We start from the raw sequence: 22,125 nt of genomic DNA, 5'->3' as shown, positions 1-22,125 counted from the left end.
CTTCCGCAGGTGTCAGTGCCGTGCACAACCCCATCGGGGCAGGTCTCAGGGCTTCTAGTCACTCTCACACGCCTGGGACCTGAGAGGTCTGGCACCACAAGGTCATCACAGACCCCACCCTGGCTGCCTTGGGTTCTGGGTTTCTGGCAGGGGCACCTGGTCGCACCCAAACCCGTGCCTGGTTCTCAGTTAGCAGGCCCAACACAGGGCCCAAGTTGTTTGCCTGGCAGCCTGGCAACCGGCCCCCAGCTGGAATCCTCCATCTGCTGCTTCTTGCCTGGGGCTGGTGTGAGTAAGCAGAGGGTGGAGAGCAGAAAGACATGGTACAGCAGAGTCAGGCAGGCCTGGACTGGCCCCTCTGTGTCACCTCCTCTGTCCATGGGAGAAGAATGCCTCCTATAGGACCAGATGAAGTAATAAGATCACATTGCTCAGCACAATAGTAAGTGCTGGGCTCGCATCCCCCTTTCAGACTCAAGTAGAGGGCGGGTCCGAGGCAAGCACGGGGTCTCTTCCACTTGTGTGCCCAGAGCTGGGGCAGTGCTGCCACCCGGCGAGCGTTCAGCGGACGGCAGCAGATTTGAGCTGCTGACCCAAGAGGGAAAGGACCGAGAGGGAGACGTGGCCACTCTGAACTTTGTCATCAAAGTGGGACCGCCGGGGAGCTGAGCTCCTGACGTATGCTTCAGGATGGGGTGGCCAGGTTGGCCGGGGAGGAAAATTAAACGGAGAGGGAGAAAGATGGAGCCCTGAGCTCAAGGACACGGTGTAGCAGGAAGAGGCTCCTAAACCGGGAGCCAGGGTGTCTCATTTTGAGGTTGGCCGGGGGTGTCTCCTGGGAGCGATGGATGGGCAGCATCTGGCACTCACATGGAAACCCTTCTGTTAATTCATAAATGTGGACACAAGAATGGCCACTCAGGGATTTCACGAGCGCGGAGCATGTTTACTCCAGCTTCCTGAAGTTGGGTTTAGAACTTGCATCATCTATGACGTTAAACATGAATCACCTACTTGGAACTTTATACGGTGCATCAAAGTGTTGATAAAAATTGTATATATTTATGAACATTTATTACTTAATCAAAGAATTTTTATGTTTTAAAAATTTATTTACCAAATCAAAGTTTTAAGGAGTATAAAATAACCTCACATTCACAAGAAAAAGCTGCCAAGAAATGCTACTTTTCCTTTCATGGATCCTGAGAAATTTCTACTTAGGTTCTTGGTGTCCACGAAGAGGGGCCGGGGGAGAGAGGGGCAGGTTGTGAGGGCAGAAAGGTGGTTACTGGTCCCGAGAGAGACCACCAGGCCCTCCCTGCATCAGTCACACAAATACTGGCTTGTGAACAAGAGTTTGGAAGAAGGTGAGAACAGCATCGACATTATGTTCCAAAAGGTCAGGTGGCCACAGACTGAATCTGAGGGTGAGGTGTGAACCTGCCATTGTCTAAATGAGCTCTTCCTCTCTGACTTTCATTTTCCTATAAATTATAAGAACTTCAACTCTACCCTGGGCTGCAGAGCTTCCCTCTTCCCACCCACACCCGTCTGCTGGGCACATGAGCACACTCAGCACTCACCACCACGCTGACTTCTGGTCACCACTTCTTATAATTGTTATTAATTCCATGAAAGAGAAAAAAAGCTGTGTTCCCAATATGCTCTAGGGAAAGTGCTGCAGCAGAGGCAGGGGACGAATGGATTCACCTCCATGCGCGAATTCGAGGATTCAGTGGGGACATCAAATCTCCTAGAGCCCTGAGAGACATGGAGAAGAGGTTCCGAGTTGTGAGCTGGTCAAGATACACTTGGCCTGACAATGAACAGAAAGGACATTGATCCATTAAAAAAAAATTGTACTAATACTCACCCTGCATGTGTGTTACACCTTAGAGTTTACAAAACAGTTTACACCTAAGCTGGTCCTTTTGGTATCAGATCAAAGTTCTTTATCACAGGTCTAAATCCCCTAGTACATGCACCCGAGAAGGCCAGTGTCTGACTCATTTCTGTATCCCACAGAGCCTGGGCATGGGAACCTAATAAACGTTTACTTACGTTCACCTTTGCAGCCCCAATAGGTTGGAAGGGAAGGTGTCATCCTCATTTTGCAGCTAAGAAATCTGAGACCTGGGGAATTTGTGACTTGTCCAAAGTCACAAATGACAACTGACAGCCTGAGGCTTGAACCCGTCTCAGGTCTTCCCACCCAGCACTCTTGCTGCTGCCAGAGGTTTGGCGGAACATAGACCTTTAAGTTCTTAAAGCTAAAAGCTGCGATTCAGGGGGTTTCAAGCAATTTCTGCATCACAGAGTAATACTTAGGACTTGTCTTCAGGTGGGGACTCCCCTTGTCCTCGTGAACCTTCTTAAATCAGTCTATATACAGTAAGTAGAGGCCCATCATTTTGGGCAAAACTCTGGGCATTTGCGGTGCATCCAAGGCAGATGGCCCTAGACTGAGGCGTTAAAGGTTTTGCTCAGCAATGTCAACTGAGTAACTCCTTAGCAGAACCATGGCCCTGAGAAGTTAGAGAAACCATTTCCCCAAGTCTGAGTTTAGGCTGCCCCATCTCACACTTGAAAATTATTGTTCTTTGTCCAGGTATTGCTCACAGAAGACCAGGAACCCTGACAAGGGCAGGAGGAGCAGGAGGACCTGGTCTCTTTCCCTCTATGGATGACCGACTGGGGCAAGGCCCTGGATTGGGCCATGCAACAGCTGTCCCACCTGCGCTGTTATCGAGGACTACAGCAGACTAAAGGAAACAACCAGCGGCTAGCCCTATGTGGGCCACCTTTGGGTGCTGCTAGGAATTTCCCTTGAAGGGCATTGCTATTCCTGCTGTGAACCATCTCAAAGGAAAATTAATAATAAGTGGACATTAAGCAGGGAAAGAAAGGCCCTTTCTCTCTCTGGGGACAAAAAAGGCGTTCAGAGAAGCCTGGAGATTTCCATAGGTAAGAATGAGCTGGTCTCTCCCTGCCACGGGACTGCCAGAAACTCCAGGGAGGCTTGCAGAATGGCACTGACCTGGGGAGAGCTCCGAGTGGCTACTCCTTGAAGGTGTCGTGAGCTCTCTTTTTGGTATGTTGTTACTCACAAGCCTCCAGCAGCATTTACAAATCTTAGGGGCTCTGTGTCCACACTGAAGCCACCAGCCACAGCCCGGAGGCCCTACAGGAGACACTAAGAGGTGAGCTCTGAGGCTGCAGGGCGGCTCTGGGCCTGGAAGGCTTCCCTGCACCACCCCACGTACCTGGAACGGAGCCCACGAACAGATGGACTTCCTGCATTCATGGAGAGGGGGCTCGGACTGCTGTTCAGTTTAGAATGAAAGGACAGGGGCATCCCTGAAAGCTGGAGAGAAGGAGTCATCTGGACTAGAGAGAGAAGACACAGCCGCTGCTTGAATGACGTGGGACATTTTTATCCATTTCTGTTCTTAACCTCTTGTATCCCAAGTTTACCAAGCAGTGACAATGAGCTAGGTCGTCGCCCCTCCTGACAAGGTGATTTTCTTAAAAATCACGTTGGAGGGGGGCGAGGGGTCCCAAGTTCAGTAAAAGGCCCCAGCACCACACACAGCCCCCAGAGAGGCAAACAAAGGGAGAAGGGACTGCCTTCCTCCCAAGAGGAAGGATATTTCCACCGACCACGCCCCTCTCTTTTGGGAGCCTTTGTCAGTTGCTCTGACTCTTTGTGTCTAGCCTTACAACAGCCCCTGGAGGTTATGATTATTCTGATCTCGTCAGTGGCTAACAGAGTTACAGGGACTGACCCAAGGGCACAGCTGGCAGTGGCAAAGCTGGGGGTAGAACTAGGTCTCCTGTTGCCAAGAGCCACAGGCTCCTCGCAGCAGCCTTGTTAACCTTGGACTTCAACTGAATTCCCAGGCAGGCTGCACACGTGAGAAGGCGGTAGCCCCAGCTGTGCTGATTCAAGGAATTGGTAGGTAAGGTCCCTCACCTGGGAAGTCAGTTTTCTTCCCCTTGCCTCTAGGCTGATGACCAGACACTCTCAGGCTTCACAGTTCCACAAGCTTAGCTGCTGTGGCGTGTCAGGCAAAGAGAGTGGAACTTCATCAGGAATTCAAGGTTGTGATTCCGCCACTCACTAGCCCAGCCACCCTGGCTAGTCACCTCCATGCTCTGGGTTTCCTCTTCTATTTGAAATGCAAGTCTGCCACGTCCCTCTCTTGCTCCAGACCCTTCAAGGATGCCCCTCACCCACCCAGCTAATATTCAAACAACTCCCTATTCAAGCCTGAGTCACCATCGAAACAGAGTAGACAGGGACATTCAGAAGGGATTCTGTCCCTTCTGAACTCTTGACATGCAGTCAGGAAGGAGTCAGACAGACGTCGAAGGGAGGTAGACATTAGGTTCTATAGCAACAGAGAGAGGGCTCCTCCTAGGGCTGGGGCTGGGGCTGGGGCTGGGCCTGGCCTTGGAGACCCTTCATCTTACATCTGTGATTCTCCTTGACCCAATGACTACCAAGTGTCCCAGGCAGCTTCCTTCTCTCTGTTTCTGTCTCAGGGCCAGTTCCGTCTGGCTCTCTCCCTGTTATGTATAGCTCTGACACAGTGATCACAAGGTCTGGAACTTCCCTAATCACCAGCTCAGGGACAGGAACTTCGAGCTAGGCCTGTGATCACACTCAAGCCGGGACTCCTCCCCGTGCAGATGTCCCCTGCCCCAGTGAGGCCTGTTTAGAAACATCATCCTGAAGACCAAGATGAAGGAAAATGAAAATGAGACAATGGAACCATCTAGACCTCAAAATTTGTCCTAAAATTTCCCAGTGTGGCCATGGGGGCAAGATGTCTCTCTATTCAGCTCTGCCCACGGGTTCCCTGGGGCTAACCACATTCCCTTTACCAGCAGTACTCAGCCCCAAGCTGTTCCTCACCCCCCCACACACACTCTCTCTTTCTCTTTGTCAACTCACTAGACACTTGTCTTTTCCAAGAATTCTTCCAAGACTGGGAAGGGCATTGGGCATATGGTGGTAAAAGCATGAGCTCCGGAGTCAAACATACCTGGGCTGTTTTCTCAGCTCTGCCACTCACTGGCTGAGTGATGCAGACAAGGGACATAATCCCTGACTTCCCATCTGTAAAACGCTGGCAACGAGGCCAGTCTTGCAGGGTGTTAATAAGGATTAAAGGCTCGAACATTAATCAGGGAGGTTAACACTAGCTGCTATAACAAAAATTCCAGAATCTAGATACAAGAGTTCACTCCTCACTCAAGTCACAGGCTGACATAGACCTGTTGTCCTTTCTGCGTGCTCCCCTCCAAGAGGTGATTCAGAGACCTAAGCTCTTTTCATTCTCTTCAAGTCCTCTACTGGGCCGCCTCCACTTGGCTGACAGAATAGCAAAGACAGAGAGACCAGGCCAGGAAGTGGCACCCACCAATTCAACTTCACGTTGGTTAAAACCCAGGCACTTATTCCATGTAATTAGGAAAGCTAGCCAATATAATTGTCCTGTGTACCCAGGAAGAGGAAATGGGGTTGCTAAGCATCTAGCCAGTCTCTGCTACAATATTTAAGTGTTTAACATACTACTTGATACATAGTAAGAGCTCAGTAAACAAAAGATGCTATTATAATTATTTTCTATTATCTGTCCTGATAGTGGTATGAATACCAGATATCACAGAACCATAGGGTAGACTTTTCAGAACACTGATAATAGATAACTGGACACAAAGCAAAATGGAATTGGAAAAACAAGCAATGGTAACATGTCTGACATAACTTGTGTTCCGGGGGCTTCCTACGAGGTGGCGGGATACACTGGAATAGCCTACACCCAAACGCTGGCTCTGCCCCGAGTGAAACACTAACTATGTCAGCCGTGGGTTTTCTCATCTTAAAACAAGAATGCCTATTTACCCATTCTTAAAAAATGCCGTGTGCCCTCATTTCTAGTATGCACTTCCCTCCGTTTGGAACACCCTCTTCGTCTACTCTTTACCCAGTTACCTCCTATTCAACCCTCAAGTCTCAGCTTCGATGTCACCTCCTCCAGGAAGCCTTCTCAACTGTGGTCGAGTGCCTGTGTCCTCGTGTTAGCCTGTACTTCCCTCTCCAGACCACTTAACATGGTACATTAAATATTTCTTCGCTTTCTGTCTCTAGCTAGGTTGTTAATCCCTTGGGTGAAGGAGCCTTGTTTTGATCACTCTGTTATCCTGGCCTCAGCGCAGTGTCTAGCTCGTAATGAGTGTGTCATGACTAAGAATACTAGTCCTTTTCAAAATAACGGGGTAAGACTTTTAAATCTTTATGGCTCAACAAAAACTAAAAGTAAAGAGAAGTTAAGAAAGAAGCAAGACCACATACTCCTTAAAAAGATCACTGGGAACTAAAAGTCACTTCAGCAGCAGCCCCACCCCTTGGGTCATGCCTGGGTACTCCTGAGCAATTGGCCACTCTTGTCTCTCAGTTGAGCAACAGAGGGTGCAAAGACGCTTGTGCACACGAGCAGCCCCGGGGCTCTTCCTCGAAGCTGAGCTGAGGGTCTGGCCGCAAGAGCTGCCCACTTAGGGCCCGACCGCGCACAAGCCAGGGGCTGGGCCCCGACCTTCCTGAAAAAGTGAGGTCTTTCCATTCCCAAAGCAGCCCCCAGACGCAGGGTGGGACACCCCCACGCTCCGCGCAAACGTGCCCTGCGGCTGAAGTGGGACGGGCGGTGCTCGCCTCCCACGCCTTGCTCTCCCGGGCACCTGGAGGGAGGTCAGGGCGCCAACGGTCAGGGGCGGGGGTCTGCTGCGTCACCAGCGCCCCAGGAGCGCCGTCACCCCGCAGGACAGAGGGAAGGAGCTCCAAGCAGGAGATTTCAGGCAACAGAAACCAAAAGAGGCTGGGGGGCACCACGGGACCCCTCCAAAATACGCTGTCAGGTGGCGCACTGCCTACTTTACCGTCGTTCTGCACGGGGTCCGAGGGCAACACCGAGACGCCCACACGGGTCCTCCCACAAGTCCCCCGGGGCCTGGGACGATCTCCCGCCCAACCCCCCGCGGCCGCCGGAGAACCCCACCCCCGCCGCACAGCTCCAACCACCTCACCCCACCTTCCGCACCCAAAGGGGCAAAGCTGTCCCACGCACCTGCTCCCCCGAAGCGCACACCCCACACCCCCTCCGGGGGGCTCAGCCCGCCTTCCCGGGTCGCGCGGGGGCCCAGGGGTCGGGGGGCGAGCGCGCCCGCGCCGGCCCCGCCCAGGCTGGGGCGCCCCCGCCCGCGCGCCCCCCGCAGCTGCAGCCTCCGCGCCCGGGCTCCGGGCGGGGCGGGGCGGGGCTCCGCGCACGGGCCGCCCCGCGGACGTCAGCCCCGCCGGGCGTGGGCGGGGCGCCGAGCCGGGGTCGTCGGGCTCGGCCGCGGAGCCGGGTTTCGGCGTCGGCTCGGCCCGGAGGATGCCGCGCGCCCAGGATGCTGCCGCGCCTGGTGGTGCCGCTGGCGGCCCTGCTGCTCCTGCGGCCGCGCTGCGGGGCGCAAGGTAAGGACCGGCCCCCGCGCCCCGACGGGAAGGGGGCGCGTCCGCGGGAAGCCGCCCGCCTGGCCCCCGGAGACGGGCATCCGCGACCTTTCCTTCCCGGAATCTCCCCGGTCCCCGGGGAAGAAGCAGAGAGTGTCGCGGGGGGGCGGGAGGTAGGGAAGCGGAGTCACCGTCCCCCCGCCTCGGGGACTCAGAGATGTGCCGCCGGCCTTTCGGCTGCTCTAGTTCAGACGCTGGGACTGCGGTCCGCAGGAGGTCACTCGGATTCCCCATCTGACCCGCAGTTAACCTGCGCCGCCCGGGGCCTCTGGCCCACCAGCTCCCCTCCTCCGCTCCCCCTGCCCCCCACCCCTGCTCCTTCCGTAGCCCCAGAGCCCCCCGCTGCCCTGCCCCTGCCCCTGCCCCTGCCCCGCAGCTCGGGCTCCTGGACCCGCAGCTGCCCGCGGGGTTTCTGCGGGAGAGGAGTGCGCCCCGGAGAGAGGAGGGCAGGGCTGGTGGAGGGCCCGGCGCGGCCGGGACAGGGGCTGCGCCCGCCTCCCCTGCCCGCGCAGTGCCCCAGGCACCGGCTGCGCCCGCCTCCCCTGCCCGCTCAGTGCCCCAGGCACCGGCTGCGCCCGCCTCCCCTGCCCGCTCAGTGCCCCAGGCACCGGCTGCGCCCGCCTCCCCTGCCCGCGCAGTGCCCCAGGCACCGGCTGCGCCGGGCGCGCGCCCAGGCGCCGCAAAGGGCCGCTGCGCCGCTCACTTCCCATCTGATGTTTTGAAATCTAGACTCAGGCTTGAGGATCAAAGACTCCATAAGAAAGAAAGGGACAGGTGTACTTTCTAGGTGAGAGGCGCTGCTAGAGAGACGGTAAGCCAGAGAACAAGGGAAGCCTGGAAGCCTGAGAGAGTTGCCAACAGACAGGAGACGTTAGGGGTCAAGGGCGAGAGAAGAGGAATTGAGTGTGGGCATTGGCCTTGACTTGTTTCATTGCGCGTGACGGGGAAGACTCTTAACGTAGGAGTACTTGTTGCACTCTCAGAAATGAGAGGAGAGGTTCAGTGAGGTTTTAGAATTTGCCCAAGTCACACTGGCAGGTGCTGGTCGGAGACTCCTGAAGCTGGCATTTCCTGTGGTGAATGCTGTGTGTTGGGAGGGAGGGGAGACAGGAGTGGAGATGGGCGCTGGTATTTAGTGTCTCACCTCGGAGCCACGGACATTAGCTCTTTGTGGAAAGAGCTGCTTCGTTCTGTCTGTTCTCACCCAACCTGAGGCTGGGCTTCTGGCTATAGATAAAGCCCTTCTAGAAGCTAGGGGATGGGGCGAGCCCTCAGCTTGGGGATGCCCAGCAGATCTGGGAGAAGCAGGAAGCTGCCCACAAGCAGATATCTGTGCACCCAAAAACTCCAGAGAGAAGGCATGGGCTGGAGCCAGAGCTGGGGCCAAGCTAGGGACCAAGTATGAGGCTTGAGGGCAGGCTTTGGAACGGGGCTGGAGCAGGGACAGGGTGGGCAGAGCCAGGGACTGAAGCTCACTGTGGACGTACTCTAGCCCCCAGCCCCTGCCTCCTCACCCGGGATACACTGCACGCAGCTTGGCTCTTCTCAGACGCCACTTCTGCTTCTGATCACAGGCTGCACAAGACACTGATTTAAGGATGCAGCACCTGCTCTGGAATCAGACACATGTACATCCAGGGCCCCCTCTTCCCCTTACCTGCCCTGTTGCCTTGGGCAAGTCACTCAACCTCTCTCAGCTGTCATTTTTTCACCAAAAACTTGGGGTCATAAATGCCTGGCTTGTAGGGCTGTTGTGATCATTAAATGAGACAATATCTCTGGAGTGCTTAGCAGAGCACTCAGCTCATAGCAAGGTGCTCAATAGGTGGGAGCTGCTAAGTGCTTGCCACCATCACCATCAGCATCTTCATCCCTGGGTGGGCTGGGCTCTGCCCCCTGATACCAGCACTCCTCCCCAGGGACAGAGCTGCCCAGCCCCCCATCTGTGTGGTTTGAAGCAGAGTTTTTCCACCACATCCTCCACTGGACGCCCATCCAGAATCAGTCTGAAAGTACCTACTATGAAGTGCAGCTCCTACGGTAAGGAAGAGGGAGGCAGGAGGGAGGTACAGGAGGGATTCAGCACAGAAAGATACCTGCCTTGTTACTGCAGTGACACAGGAAGGACCCTGGCACATGCCCATCCTTTGGCAGGTAGACTGAGTCTCAAATGTGCTGAGCCGGCTTCTGGGAGCTCTGGGGTGAGAAAGCCACAGTATTGCCTTTACCCTCAAGATTTTTCTCTTATTGGAAAAACAGGAAGAGCACTCACAATATGGTTAAAAACAAGGAAACCCTAATGACTGCAAATAGAGTTGGGAGAAGGGAGAAATTAGGCTGTGTTGCAGGGAGTAGCAAATCTTCCTAGAGGAGCTGGGACTTGGGCCCCTCATATTTCACTTTAAGAGTCTTTTAGGCCACAGAGGAATTGGCACAGGCTCCCAGAACCAGGCAGAGCTCCTTGCCTTTAGAGGCCCTGAACTAAAGGACATACCTTGAGGGCTCTACCATCACAGCGGCTCTCTTGGCCCCTTGCTTCCCTCTTAAAGGAGACAGGTTTGAACAAAAGTGTGAATCAATGCCTATCCTGCTATCCCCAGGTACGGGATAGGGCCCTGGACGCCCATCTCCAGCTGTAGCCAGACCCTGATGCTGTCCTGTGACCTCACCATGGTGACCCTGGACCTGTACCACAACAATGGCTACCGAGCCAAAGTCCGGGCTGTGGACAGAGGCCAGCACTCCAACTGGACTGTCACCAACACTCGCTTCACCAAGGACGAAGGTGCTCTTCCTCCACTGGGCCTAGGACATGGCTTTGGGGGTCCCTTCCAGCCAGACCTCGAGTCTGGAGCTGTCCTCTATGTTCCCGTAGCTCATCAGCCTGGCTCCCTGACTGGGGACCTAGTTGCTCAAACAAGTCTGAGTCAGGACTTTGGATGAGGTTTAGATGAAAACAGTCAAGCTGTTCAAGTATTAAAAGGGAACTGGAGTTGTTTATCCTACAGAGAAGTCTCAGGGTGAACCGGGCAGCCTGTGCACTTAGCCGGCTCTGGAGAGGAAGTGAATCCGTAAGCGTTCAGCACAGGGAAGCAGGCATCAGGCAGAAATGGACCAGCCCCTGCCCCGCCCACTGGGGATGGACTCCCAGGGGTCAGGGTGTGAGGCTTTGAAGTGGAGAGGTACCACTGGGGAAGAGTTGGGAGTCTCTCTTGGCAGAGACAGGAGGAAAGGACAAGCCTCTACTCAGTGGGCTTCTTCCCCTCCGCAGAAGGGGATCCACAGTGCTCTGTACATGTGACAAACCTGCCCTGCAGAACTCAGAATCAGGACTAATGGTCTAGGATGGTCACGGTCATTGTCTCCCAAATGCCTGTCTGCGGGCCAGTGCTCAGCTGGCTGTAGAGACATTACCTGGGGAGTGTGTTTACGATATGGGATGTTTCCAGGGCCCACCTTCATCAGTCAAGCAGGCCCCGGGCATCTGTCATTTTAACAGGCTCCCCAGGAAGTCCTCAAGGTCTGCTAGGTAGGAAAAGCCTGTGGCCCAGGTTTTAGAATGGGTAAAGCTTGACCCTGGAGGCCAGGCAGGGGTGGGAGCCTAGCCCTCCCCAGCCCGCAGGCCTCATGGCTGCGCCTCCCTGCTCAGTGAATTTGACAGTTGGCGGCGTGGAGCTCGAGATACGTGATGGCATCATCCTTGGAAAGATAAAGCCACCCCGGCCCAAGGTGGCCCCTGCAGGCGAAACGTACGAAAGCATCTTCCCACACTTCCGAGAATATGAGATTGCAATTCGCAAGGTGCCAGGACACTATAAGGTATGAGATTCCCAAGGCTGCAGGACCTGGGTCCCCTCTCCCCTCACTCCCCCTTCCCTTGCCACCCCCCCCTTGTGCTGGCAGAGGGAGGTCATAGGGGCAGAAAAGGGACTTGAGATGACCTCAGTCCTCAAGCTGGTGCTCCTGCCAGGTGGCAGGGGAGACACTACCTACCAGGTGTCAAGCACCACACAAGACATTCTGTAACCATTGTTTCCTGCCCCTTGAAGGTGGGTATTTCATCCCATTGTATAGTGGAGAAATGAGACACCAGGGCCTGTGCAGTTGCCCAAGGACACCCCTGTAAGTAGGAGACCTGGAATCTGCAAAATCCACCCTCTTTCCCTTCCACCGCAGTAGAGCCCAGCCCTTCTGGGAAGGTCCTCAGCATCTATACAGCACACCCTTTTCTCTTTAATACAAAATAAGTCATGGTGACCGCCCTGGCCAGTGTGGCTCAGGATTAGAGCATGGGCTGCACACCGAAAGGACATGGGTTCGATTTCCGGTCAAGGGCATGGGCCTGGGTTGCAGGTTTGATCCCCAGCCCTGGTCAGAGCATGTGTGGGAGGCAACCAATTGGTGTGTCCCCCTAACGTTGATGTTTCTCTCCCCCCGCCCCAGCCCCTCTCTTCCACTCTCTCTTAAAAAATCATGGAAAAAAGATCCTCAGGTGAGAATTAACCAACATAATAATAGTCATGGTAACCACAGAGATCGTGGGCTGTGTCAATAATCCAGGGCTTGTTATCTTAGAAAAACGACCACAGGGATTGGCCTCCATCATCTCTAAAGGCCCCCCCGGCTCTCGCCCTCCATGCGTCGTGAGCAGGGGTGTTTTGCTTATGGCCATTGTTTTCGTTTCAGCTCACAAACAAGAGGGTGGCACGTGAAAACTTCAGCTTCCCGAGTCCTGGAGAGGTGGGAGAGTTCTGTGTCAAGGTGAAACCGGCCGTGTCATCCCTAACGAACAAGGGGCTGTGGTCGGAGGAGGCATGCTTCGTGCTCACCTGGCATTGTGAGTGGGTCGGGCCGCAGTCCAGCGGGCAGGCAGGAGGCAGGACAGCCGCGCACAGTCCGGAAGGCTCCTGATGTGGCTGTGCTGGGCCTGCCCCCCATGGCTCTCCGTGCCCTGTCACAGATACCCTGTGGTCCCCATTTAGAGGTGAGGAAGCGAGGCTCAGTGACCATGACCTGTGTCCCAGGGCTTGGTGGTAGAGCCAGGTCTCCTGATGTTGTGGCTGCCGGCTTCCTCTTGAGCACAGTGGGGCTTCCCAGAGCCCCAGGCACCCTCGGTCAGCTGGGGCAGTTCCTGCTTGTTAAGAGTCCTCTGCTGTCCTCTCTGAGAGCTGGGGCACTAAGGGCCTTCTCCTTACCTCCCTGTCCCTCAGAGGAAACAGGACTGAGCTGACTCCATGCCACAGCTGCTCAGGCCAATAGGTATCACACCAGGTCCTCAGCCGGGCACTGGGAAGGGGGGATTTAGGATGTGAAGACCATGGTCCTGCCTGAGGATCTTACAGTCTAGCTGGGGGGTCAGGGTGTGCGCAGAGGAAGCTGTGACTAACAGCTCAGGACAGCACAAGCCAAGTGCCCAATGAATCACACTAGCAGTGTGCTGGGGTGCCCAGTCCAAAGTGGGCAGGTCCAGGAAAGACCACAGTGAGTCGAATCCTCACAGTTTCACACCTCAGTTCTTGAAGGGCACTCACAAAATCACTGCCCCGTGAGCCTCCCTCTCATTCAGCAGAGTCAGGCACCGTCTGTCAGGCAGCCTTAGAGCTTTCTTTACATCCACTCACTGGTGTACAAAATAGCTTTGTGTAGAGGTCTGGGTTCAAATCCCTGCTTTCCCACATATGAGGTATATGACCTTGGGTAAGTAACTTAACCTCTCTGGACCTCAAGACCCTAATCTATACAATAGGGGTGATAATAGTGTTTCTCTCCTGAAACACTATTGTGTTTGTTATAAGGGTCAGATGACACAGGTAAAGGTGGGTGGTAAGTGCTATGTACTTCACAGCCATCCTAAGCAGTAAGCGCCATTATTTTCCCATGTTATAGATGAGGAAACAGGCTCAGAGAGGCTGAGTAATCTGTTCACAGCCTCACAGCTAGTAAGTGGTGAGGCTGAGATTTGAACCCAGGTCTGGCTGCCAAATGCCCTGTGCTTACCTGCTATCCCAGCCCAGCTCTCTGCTGTGTGCTGTGGGGTGAGTGCAGAGAGCTGGCAGCAGAGCCTACTGAGGAAATCCTTCAGGGCCTGAGTCGGGGGCCAGGCAGGGGTTCCCCGGAACCCAGACACGTCTAGAGTTGTGGTCTACAGGTAGCCTGTGGCGGTGGGGGTCACCTGGGCCACGCACCAAGTGACCGTAGGATCCCCAAAGACTGCCCCTCCGTGTCCCATGGGGCGTGGCCACAAATGTCTCTCCCTGTGCTTGCAGACTTCACCGTGACCAACCTCAGCATCTTTTGCATCCTCGTGGTGCTGCTGTGTGGGGCCCTGGCCTACTCCCTGACCCTCCAGCTGTACGTGCGGCGCCCCAGGAAGCTGCCTGCCGTCCTGGTGAGTCACAGGGGAGACCACTGCCTGCCCTTCCCAACCACACCAGGACTGTAGACAACAGGTGCTCAATCTGACAGTCCCTTCCCTCAGCCTTGACATGATCAGAAGGCACCTTCTTCAAGCACCATGAGGGTGACAGGAGAACTGGGCGTGGGAGCCCAGTGCTGAGAACGTTGCTTCTAGTGGCCCAGACAACATGCATACTGAGTGGTCCCAACCCCAAACGTCATTTTGTTCCAATTTAGCTAATAATTGGCCATGGACTGGGCCCTGAGCATTAGCACCTCGGAGGGAGAGGGAGCCAAAAGGCTGGAAGCGCTGGCCTGGGCTGCCCTCAGCGTGGAGAGTGGGGTGGATTGGCTAGAGGCAAGAGGAGGGGTTTACAGGGATGCTAGGGTTCTGTACTCCTCGAGTGTCTCCTCTTCCTACCAGTGCTGACAAATGCTGCACTTGAGGTAAGCCGGCCTGCGAAACTCAACTTGTAGTGTTGAGCGGTATTTCCAGACCTCAGCCTGTCTCTGGCCTGGGACTCAGCTTGCCCTCCATGGCCCCCACAGCTGGCTCATGGCTGGAAGGGGACCCTCCAGAGGGATTCCGGGGTCTCTGGGAAAAACTAGGAAAGAGACAAAGATCCTCTGAAATTATTCTGAGTAAGAACTTCAGGAGGCGGGGAGGGGGGGACAGAAGAGGCGCAGGACGGCCTGGCCTCACTAGGGTCTTTATCCAGACAAAAAAGAGCTCTGTGCTTACCTGTAGGACCCTGGGTGGAGAGATATGACAAGGAGACAGGAGCAGGCAGCCCCTGCAGCTTTAGGGGCTTCTGAAGTGCCTCTCTGCATCTGGCTGAAGTGCATAGCTCACTGTCGTTTTCCTGTGTTCTGGGCGGATTTGGGTCCACAGACATGTGCGTCCGCCTGTTTGACAAGTACTACAAGCAGATTCTCCGTGCAGGGCCCAGAGCTGGGGTGGGGCAATATAGAGATGAGTGCAGCAGGGGGCCTGCCTCAGGACAGATACTAGGAAGCAGTGGGGTGGGGAGGGTGCTCCTGGACCACTGGGTGGGATATTGTCAGGCACCAGGAAAAGCACCGAGGAGGAATGCAAGGCTGGCTCCACTGAGCTGCAGTTACTGAGCACCAACAACACGTGCACTCCTGTGACCCCGGGTGCCAAGGGGCTTGATTACGGCTGGTGGGGTGGCCAATGTATAAACTGGTAACTTCAATGCAAACCAGTGAAACAGACGTAGATGCCAAAACGCCAAAGGAAATGACAGGCAAGCCCCGGCCTCCTGCTGCTCCTGCACGTTTGGATGGCACACCTGAGTTGTCCCTGAAGCTCTTCCTCCTCCAGACAAATCCAGCCCAGTTCCTTCATCCCACAGCCATGCTCATCACTAACTTTACGAGTAACTTTTAGTGAGCAGAGCACTTTCACACTCCTTAGCTTGTTCTCACTCATTGGCTGCCTTGATCTGATCTTTCAACAATATATCAATGTAAGTGTTATTGGACAAGGGGAGATTTCAAATCAGGACAGTTGCATACAAATTCCAGGTTTGTTCTTTGCTGCTGTGTGACTTTGGACAAATCACTTCTCTGAAGTTTCATTTTCTCCTGTAGGAAATATAGATAATAATACTTCCTTAGAGAATTATTGGAGAGTAAAATTCAATTCACGAAACATTTATTGAGTGCTTTTTATGTACCAAGCACTGTTCTAAGCACTTCACATGCATTACCCGCAACATGAGGCAGGTACTATCATTATTTCCATTTTATAGGTGAGGGACTGAAGCACCGGGAAGGGAAATTAATTTGGCCAAAGTGACACAGCTACTAAGAGGCAGAGCTGGAATCTGAACCCATGAAGTCTGGCTTCATAATATACATCTTTAATTACCAAGCTATGTAATATTAATAGGAACTCAACCAATAAGAGTTGCATTCGAGTTATCTCATACAAAAGGATTGAGGGCAGATATGCAGTCATCAGTCAACAAACATGAATATCTGCTACAAAACTCAGTTTAAGCCTTGGGAGCAGAGTGGCAAACAAGACTGGGTAGCAGCTACCCTCAAGGAGTTTGTATTCTATTGGGAGTGGGAAATGATTGCATGTGTATGTGCGTGTTGGTGGGGGTGAGGGTGATGGTGGGAGTGGGGGCGTGAATGAAAACAAAACATAATTTGAGAAACTAAGAAGCTAAGTAAACTAGGTCAGTGTGGGGAGAGTGTCTGGGTGATCAGGAGGGCCTCTCTGAGGAGGTGACATCGGAGCTGAGACCTGCACAACACAACCATACAAAGCCCTGAAAAAAGAGTATTCCAACCAGAACGAGTGTAGCATGTGCAAAGGCCCTGAGACAGCACTGTGCGGATGTGTTCCTGGGCAGAAAGAACAGCACTGTGCCTCAGGCAGAAGGGCCAGCGTTAAGTGGTTTCCTTGGCGTCCTCAGCAATTAGTGTCCTCCTCAGCTGCTAGTCTGTGCTTGTTCCACTGCCCCACACTGCAGCCACCCTATGTTTGTGCGAGTCACAACTCGGGGAGTAGATAAATTAATTTGGTGTCTCACTCGAGCATTTTAAAAACGAACGAATAGGGTGGAATAGAGTAGGATGGATCACAGTGCACAGGTAGTAATAAATATTTGGGGAAACTGGTTTTAGTCCCACGTGAGTTATAGATTTATGGGCTACTTGTATACGGGTTGTTATGTAGCATGTTTCTTATTTTGGGTCATAGTCTAAAGAGTTCGGAACACGCTTTTAGATCTAGATGGTCCCGCCTGTGCCCAGGTTCGAGAAGCGCGGCCCCTGGGACCGTTCGCCGCCCCCATTCCGCCCTCGTGCCTGCTGGGCTTCGGGATAGCGGCGTCTCCGTACTCGGTTCTGAGCTGAGCTGAGAATTTCTTTAGGAGGAAAACTCAGTTCTGAAGTGAGACAAGAGGAACAAGCGGCAGTGTGCTCAGGCCCTGCGTCCCCTCCTGGAGCAGTGCCTCCTCGAGCTCCCTTTACGGACGACCCTCGGCCTCCCCGGCAGCACGGGTGGGTTCCCAAGCTGACCCCGCCTTCCCCGCTCCTGCCCTCTCCCCAGGTCTTCGGGAGGCCCAGCCCCTTCGGCCTCTTCAGCCAGCTTCCCAGCCTAGAGACCCTGGACACCATCTGTGCCGTCGGCGAGGAGGCCTTGCCCAAGGTGTCCGCAGGGCTGAGGAACTCGGAGCTGCACGGCAGCACGGACAGCGGCTTTGGCAGTGCCAAGCCGTCCCTGCAGACTGAGGAGCCCCAGTTCCTTCTCCCCGCCCTGCACCCCCAGTTCGGGGGCGCGCTGGGAAAGGGGGCCGCCCTGGAGCTGGAGAGCGGTGGCAGCGGTGGCAGCGGTGGCAGCAGCGACAGCGGCATCTGCCTGCAGGAGCCCAGCCTCAGTCCCCGCTCGGCACCCAGCTGGGAGCCGCCGGTGGGCACCCGTGGCCCGGGCCAGGATGACAGTGGCATTGGCCTCGTCCACAGCTCTGAAGGGCAGCCTGGGGATACACAGGATGGCCCAGCCTTGGGCCGTGTCAGCCCCTCGGGGCATGCGATGGCTGAGGGAGAAGACCCGGCTGCGGTGGCCTTCCAGGGCTACCTGCAGCAGACCAGAGGCACGGAGGAGAAGGCAGCCGAGGCAGGCTGCCTGGAAGAAGAGTCCTCCTCAACAGGTGGCTTCAACCCCCAACTCAGGATGTGCCTGGATGCCGAGGAAGCCTGGCCTCCACCAGTCCTGGTCAAGGGCTATTTGAAACAGGATCCCCCAGAAGTGACTCTCACTCCCTCAGGGGCCCCAGCTGGACAGGGGAACCCCCAAACTGAAGAATGGTCACTCCTGGGCTTGACCAGCTATGGTGACCTAGGAACATCTGACTGGAGCTTTGCCCATGATCTTGCCCCTCCGGACTGTGTGGGAGCCCCGGGCAGTCTCCTGGGCAGTTTTGACTCAGACCTGGTCATCCTGCCGCTGATCTCCAGTCTGCACTCCAGTGAGTGACTCAGGCTAAGGAGCTGCTGTGGACATCAGCCATGTCCTGCCTGGACTAGGAGGAGGGCGCCAGGATCAGAAGTGAAGCACGATGCCAGTCTGGGCACTCTTCTACAAGGCCAGGGTCCAGCAGTGCTGGCTCAGGTGCTGGGCAGGGAGTGGGGGGCCCGTTCTGTGCATGCGCCCTGCAGACTCAGGCAGAACTGAGCAGGGCAGGGCAAAGCCTGCCTCCCTTAGGACTCTGCCTGTGTGAAAAGCATTGTTTTCTCAGGGAATCATGGAGTTTTCTGGAGTTGAGGCAAGGCTGCCAGGCCTCCCCCTTAAACCAACCTTGTGTCAGGGCCTCACAGCAGGGGCCGTTTGTAGGGGGAGAGGAGGGAGCAATGACCAAGTGTGATCTCGGGGTGGTCAGCTGACCACCAACTGGCCTGGACTGGTACATGGAGAAGCCCCCTCACCAGCAGGCCTCCCAGGGAGGGAGCTTGTCACGGAAGCTCTTACGATGTGTCTGGCCGGCCAGTCAGTCAACTATCATTATGGACCCACAGGGGGATAAAAGGAGCTGAGACCCAAAAGGGGGCTCCTAGCTCAGAGCCCGTCCTCTGGGGATGTCTCAAGTCCATATGCAGACATTTCCCGCTTTTCAGCAAAGAGAGCAGCAGCCCCCTGGGGTTCCTGCTGTGGCCAAGCCCCTCCTGGCCCCACCTGGTGCCCCGTCATTTGCTGACAGTACCAGAGAAACCATGGTGTTTTCATTGGTCAGAACTCAACCCTCAGGCAGCCTCTGGGTTTGGGCACCGGCTGGTCTGCCCAGAGGCTCAGGGCTGGGACCTGCCCCTGCGTGTGCTGCTGTCCATGGTGGACGTTAGCGAAGCTGCCCCAGGCCGGGAGGAAGGACACTGCGGCTGTGTCTGCACAGAGCTAGCTGCTTTCTCATGCTGAGACCACCCGAAGGAGCGAAGTCCATGGCATCACGCGGAGCCTCCAGGCACTGGGCCCGAGAGGGCCAGGCGTGTGCCCAGCTCCCCAGGGAGCTTGGAATAGGAACTCTGAGCCAGCTTCCAGTCCACGCACAAGGAGCGGGAGGAGTGGGGGGCCTGGGCTGCCCCTAGGTCGTCCGTGGCCTGCGCTTCTCTGTGGCAGTCTGGGATCAGACCTTCTGGCCCAAAGAGTCCAACCAGAACCCCCCACTCTGCCAAAAAGCTCTGGATGCCAGCCTGGCAACAGCGCCCTCTGGAAGCTCAGGCTTGCGGGAGGGCTTCCCGGGGCTCCCTGGGAAGGTTTACTTATGTGTCTTGTTCTATTTATTGGAGGGGCAGCATAGTGCAATGGGAGAATGCTCAGGATTTCAAGAGCCTAGAAGTTCTAGTTCGACCCCACTGCTTCTCGCTGTGTGACCTTGGGAAAGTCACTGTCCTTGTCCGTTTCATCTGTAAAACCAGAAACCAGTGCCTGACTATCTCGCTCCTGGGGGTCTGAGGCTCTGCTGAGGCAGAGGTGTGCATGTACCTCCGACACAGCTTTGTAAACGAGTGATGTCATTGTTATTATAGTAAATTGTCGGGACCACAGGAATCATGTGAAACCGGTCAGATTTCTGGTGACATGGCAGCTGGCGCCAGACTGACACTGTTGGTAACTGAGGTTGGTAAGATGGGAGATGCTGTCCTAAGTGCCCAGCACTCGGGCACATCAGACAGACCTGGGAACAAAGTCCTTTGCTAACATTTATTGCCTGTGACCGTGAGCAAATTATGGAAACTTTCTACGTTCCAGTTTCCTCATCTGTAACCTTGAGTAATTCTTCCTCCAGGGGAAGCCACGCAGTTTACACAAGGTCACATATAAAGCGTTTCCCATGGTCCAGGCACGTGCATAGCTCGCTGGCACTGGCCTTTAAGGCTGAGAGGGAAATGGATAGTTTTTCTTGGGAAGGGGTGAAATGCATGCAGCTTCTTGCAGAGGCTGAAAGGAAGTGGTGGACGGTGTAAAATGTTTTGTGTGGAAGTTCTGACAATTGGGAAAGGGGTCCTGGAAGCCGCTCCCTTCCGGACCACAGCCAAGCAGACCCCTGGAGCGCTGCCACCTGCTTCCCTGGACCTGGGGTGCGTCTAGGGGGGTTCTCCTAAGTGCGGAAGTGATCTGCATTCCCTTCTAAAAGCAGCCTGCTCCTTCCCCGAAAAGCCACACGTGTGTGGTTTTGAATCCTTCCCGCCTCCCCCCCCCAGCCGGGTGGGTGGAGCAAGCCCAAGCTCGGGGCCTGAGTGTCTGGTACACTGCTTTGTCCCAGCCTGTGTCCTGAGGAGGCGGCTAAGGACAGCTTGTCACGTCCCCTCTCATCTCCAACGATGCCTCTCCCCCTTTCATTCTGAGGAAATACCCAGTTCTGGGGAAGCGCTGATCCCATCGCCTTCAGAGAACTTGACTAATGTCACACCATTTGGGACCTGCTGACACTTTTGCCCCAGAGGCCTCCTTGTCAGATCAATAAAACGTGTGGGGTGGTCACTGTCTCCTGAAGGTGAGTGTTGGAGATGGCTTCTTCCCCCGGGGAAAAGCCCGAGGCAGGTTGGATGAAGACTGGCCAAGAGGTGAACAGCAAGTCAGAGGATGGGGCACCCAGCCCCGGGAAAGCCCGGCAGCAGGCGGGGAGTCCGCGTGGGGCCCAGGCTGCGGGCTTCTGCCTCCCTCTGCGCAGGCCTGTGGCTGGGCCTCCGCTGCCCCGGGCCTGCCCCGCACAGCCGGCCTGTGGGGACACGAGGCTCTTCCCACAGCGGCGGGACGCAGCCAGCCTTCTCGGGAAGCTGAACTGAAGTCCCCCGCAGAAGGCCCGGCTGGTTGAGTGGAGTGACCCCTTCGGGGCCTTCCCAGGCCGGGGGGTGCGCTTCTGCACTTGCATGAGCTCACGGAGCTTCCTCTCAGGGAGGCGGGAAGCGGACTCAGCGGCTGGAGAGGAAATTCCAGGAACTGTTTCCCCAGCTCTGCAAATGGCTGGGCTCAGCCCGCCCCGTCTGCCCCGATCTCGGCCCCTCCCGCCCCGTGCCCGCTCAATCTCGGCCCCTCCCGCCCCGTGCCCACTCGCTCGCAGGATGCACACAGTCTCGGGAGGGGTCACCCCAGAGCCCGTGCTCCACCACCGCGGGGAAGTTTCGGAGCCCCACCTATGCCAGGCAGAGGACGCTGTGACCTGTGCCTACCTGGGGCAGCACCCTGGTAACCCAGCAGGGCCCGAGCAGCCGGTGCTGATTTTATCAGCCCCGACCCAGAGGACTCGAAGTGGTGGGAGGCGTGACTCATCCACTTCCTGTCATGAGCATGAGTTTGGGGGTTCAAGGCGAATCCACAATTTAAAACTAAATGTGTTTTTATTAATGACCCACGGCACCTTTCCTCACTAAAAACTGATCTTAACTTCACCCAGCTCCCCTAAACATCAAAAAGGGTGGGAAGACCCAGCAAACGCTGATGAGGAAGGGTTGAGTCTGGGGATCTGAGTGTTTTTAACAGGCAAACGTGGCGTGAGTCGGGGAGGAGGAGTGTGCAGAGAACTGACTGAAGGCCTTCCTGTAGTCAGCGTTGCATTTCCTAAGAAACACACTGTTAAGCACCTAGCATGTGCCAGGCATGGGGCACAGCCCTGGGTCCAGACTGGTGAGCAAAAGAGGTACAGGTTCATGGAGGGCACCATCTGGTTATGAAGATAAACAGCAAGCTAATAGGCCAACAAATATATTATTACAATTAGTATTCCACAAAAGAAACTAAAATTCCACACAAGTGATGGAGGCGGGAGGCAGTGTTAAAGAGAAAACCACGGGTGCCAAATGGCACGCTGATAAAGCCCAGGTACCAAACCTCGATCTCATTGCTGTTTCAGCCAGTCTGGAATTTTCTGGTCAGGCACCAGTAAGGCAATGTCATGTGGGTCCTCTCCAAGCCCCATAGAATGAAGAGACAATCTGCATGATAAGAACCTTGCCATTTCCTTCCCTCCAAAAGCAGATGATCTGGTCTGAAATGTAATCCTTTCTTTTCTTCCGTTAATAGCTCCCTTGCCCTACCCTTCTTCCAGAAAAACTTTTCATGATGCACAACAGCTCAGACCAATTGCTAGATGGGGCGCTGCCTGATTTATGAATCACTTAATAAAGCCAACTAGTTCTTC

General features: G+C 55.1%; 1 protein-coding gene across 3 annotated transcripts; it reads left to right on the top strand.

Moving 5' to 3' along the window:
* The first annotated feature begins 7,382 nt into the window (after positions 1-7,382).
* Positions 7,383-22,125, top strand: IL10RA (interleukin 10 receptor subunit alpha). 3 transcript variants are annotated; one of them, XM_081154849.1, is made up of 7 exons: positions 7,383-7,519; positions 9,478-9,598; positions 10,159-10,343; positions 11,208-11,377; positions 12,245-12,395; positions 13,825-13,946; positions 17,043-22,125. In XM_081154849.1, exons 1-7 carry the CDS (start codon positions 7,453-7,455, stop codon positions 17,967-17,969), a joined length of 1,743 nt encoding a protein of 580 aa, XP_081010975.1. In that variant the 5' UTR covers positions 7,383-7,452; the 3' UTR covers positions 17,970-22,125. The 3 variants fall into 3 exon arrangements, with proteins under 3 accessions (XP_081010975.1, XP_081010976.1, XP_081010977.1); XM_081154850.1 differs by having other exon boundaries at positions 7,402-7,519; positions 9,484-9,598; XM_081154851.1 differs by lacking the exon at positions 9,478-9,598 and having other exon boundaries at positions 7,402-7,519.

This window comes from Miniopterus schreibersii (genome assembly GCF_964146895.1).
Source record: "Miniopterus schreibersii genome assembly, chromosome: 12".
Classification (NCBI taxonomy): domain Eukaryota; kingdom Metazoa; phylum Chordata; class Mammalia; order Chiroptera; family Miniopteridae; genus Miniopterus; species Miniopterus schreibersii.
This window is presented reverse-complemented; position numbering and strand designations above follow the sequence as displayed.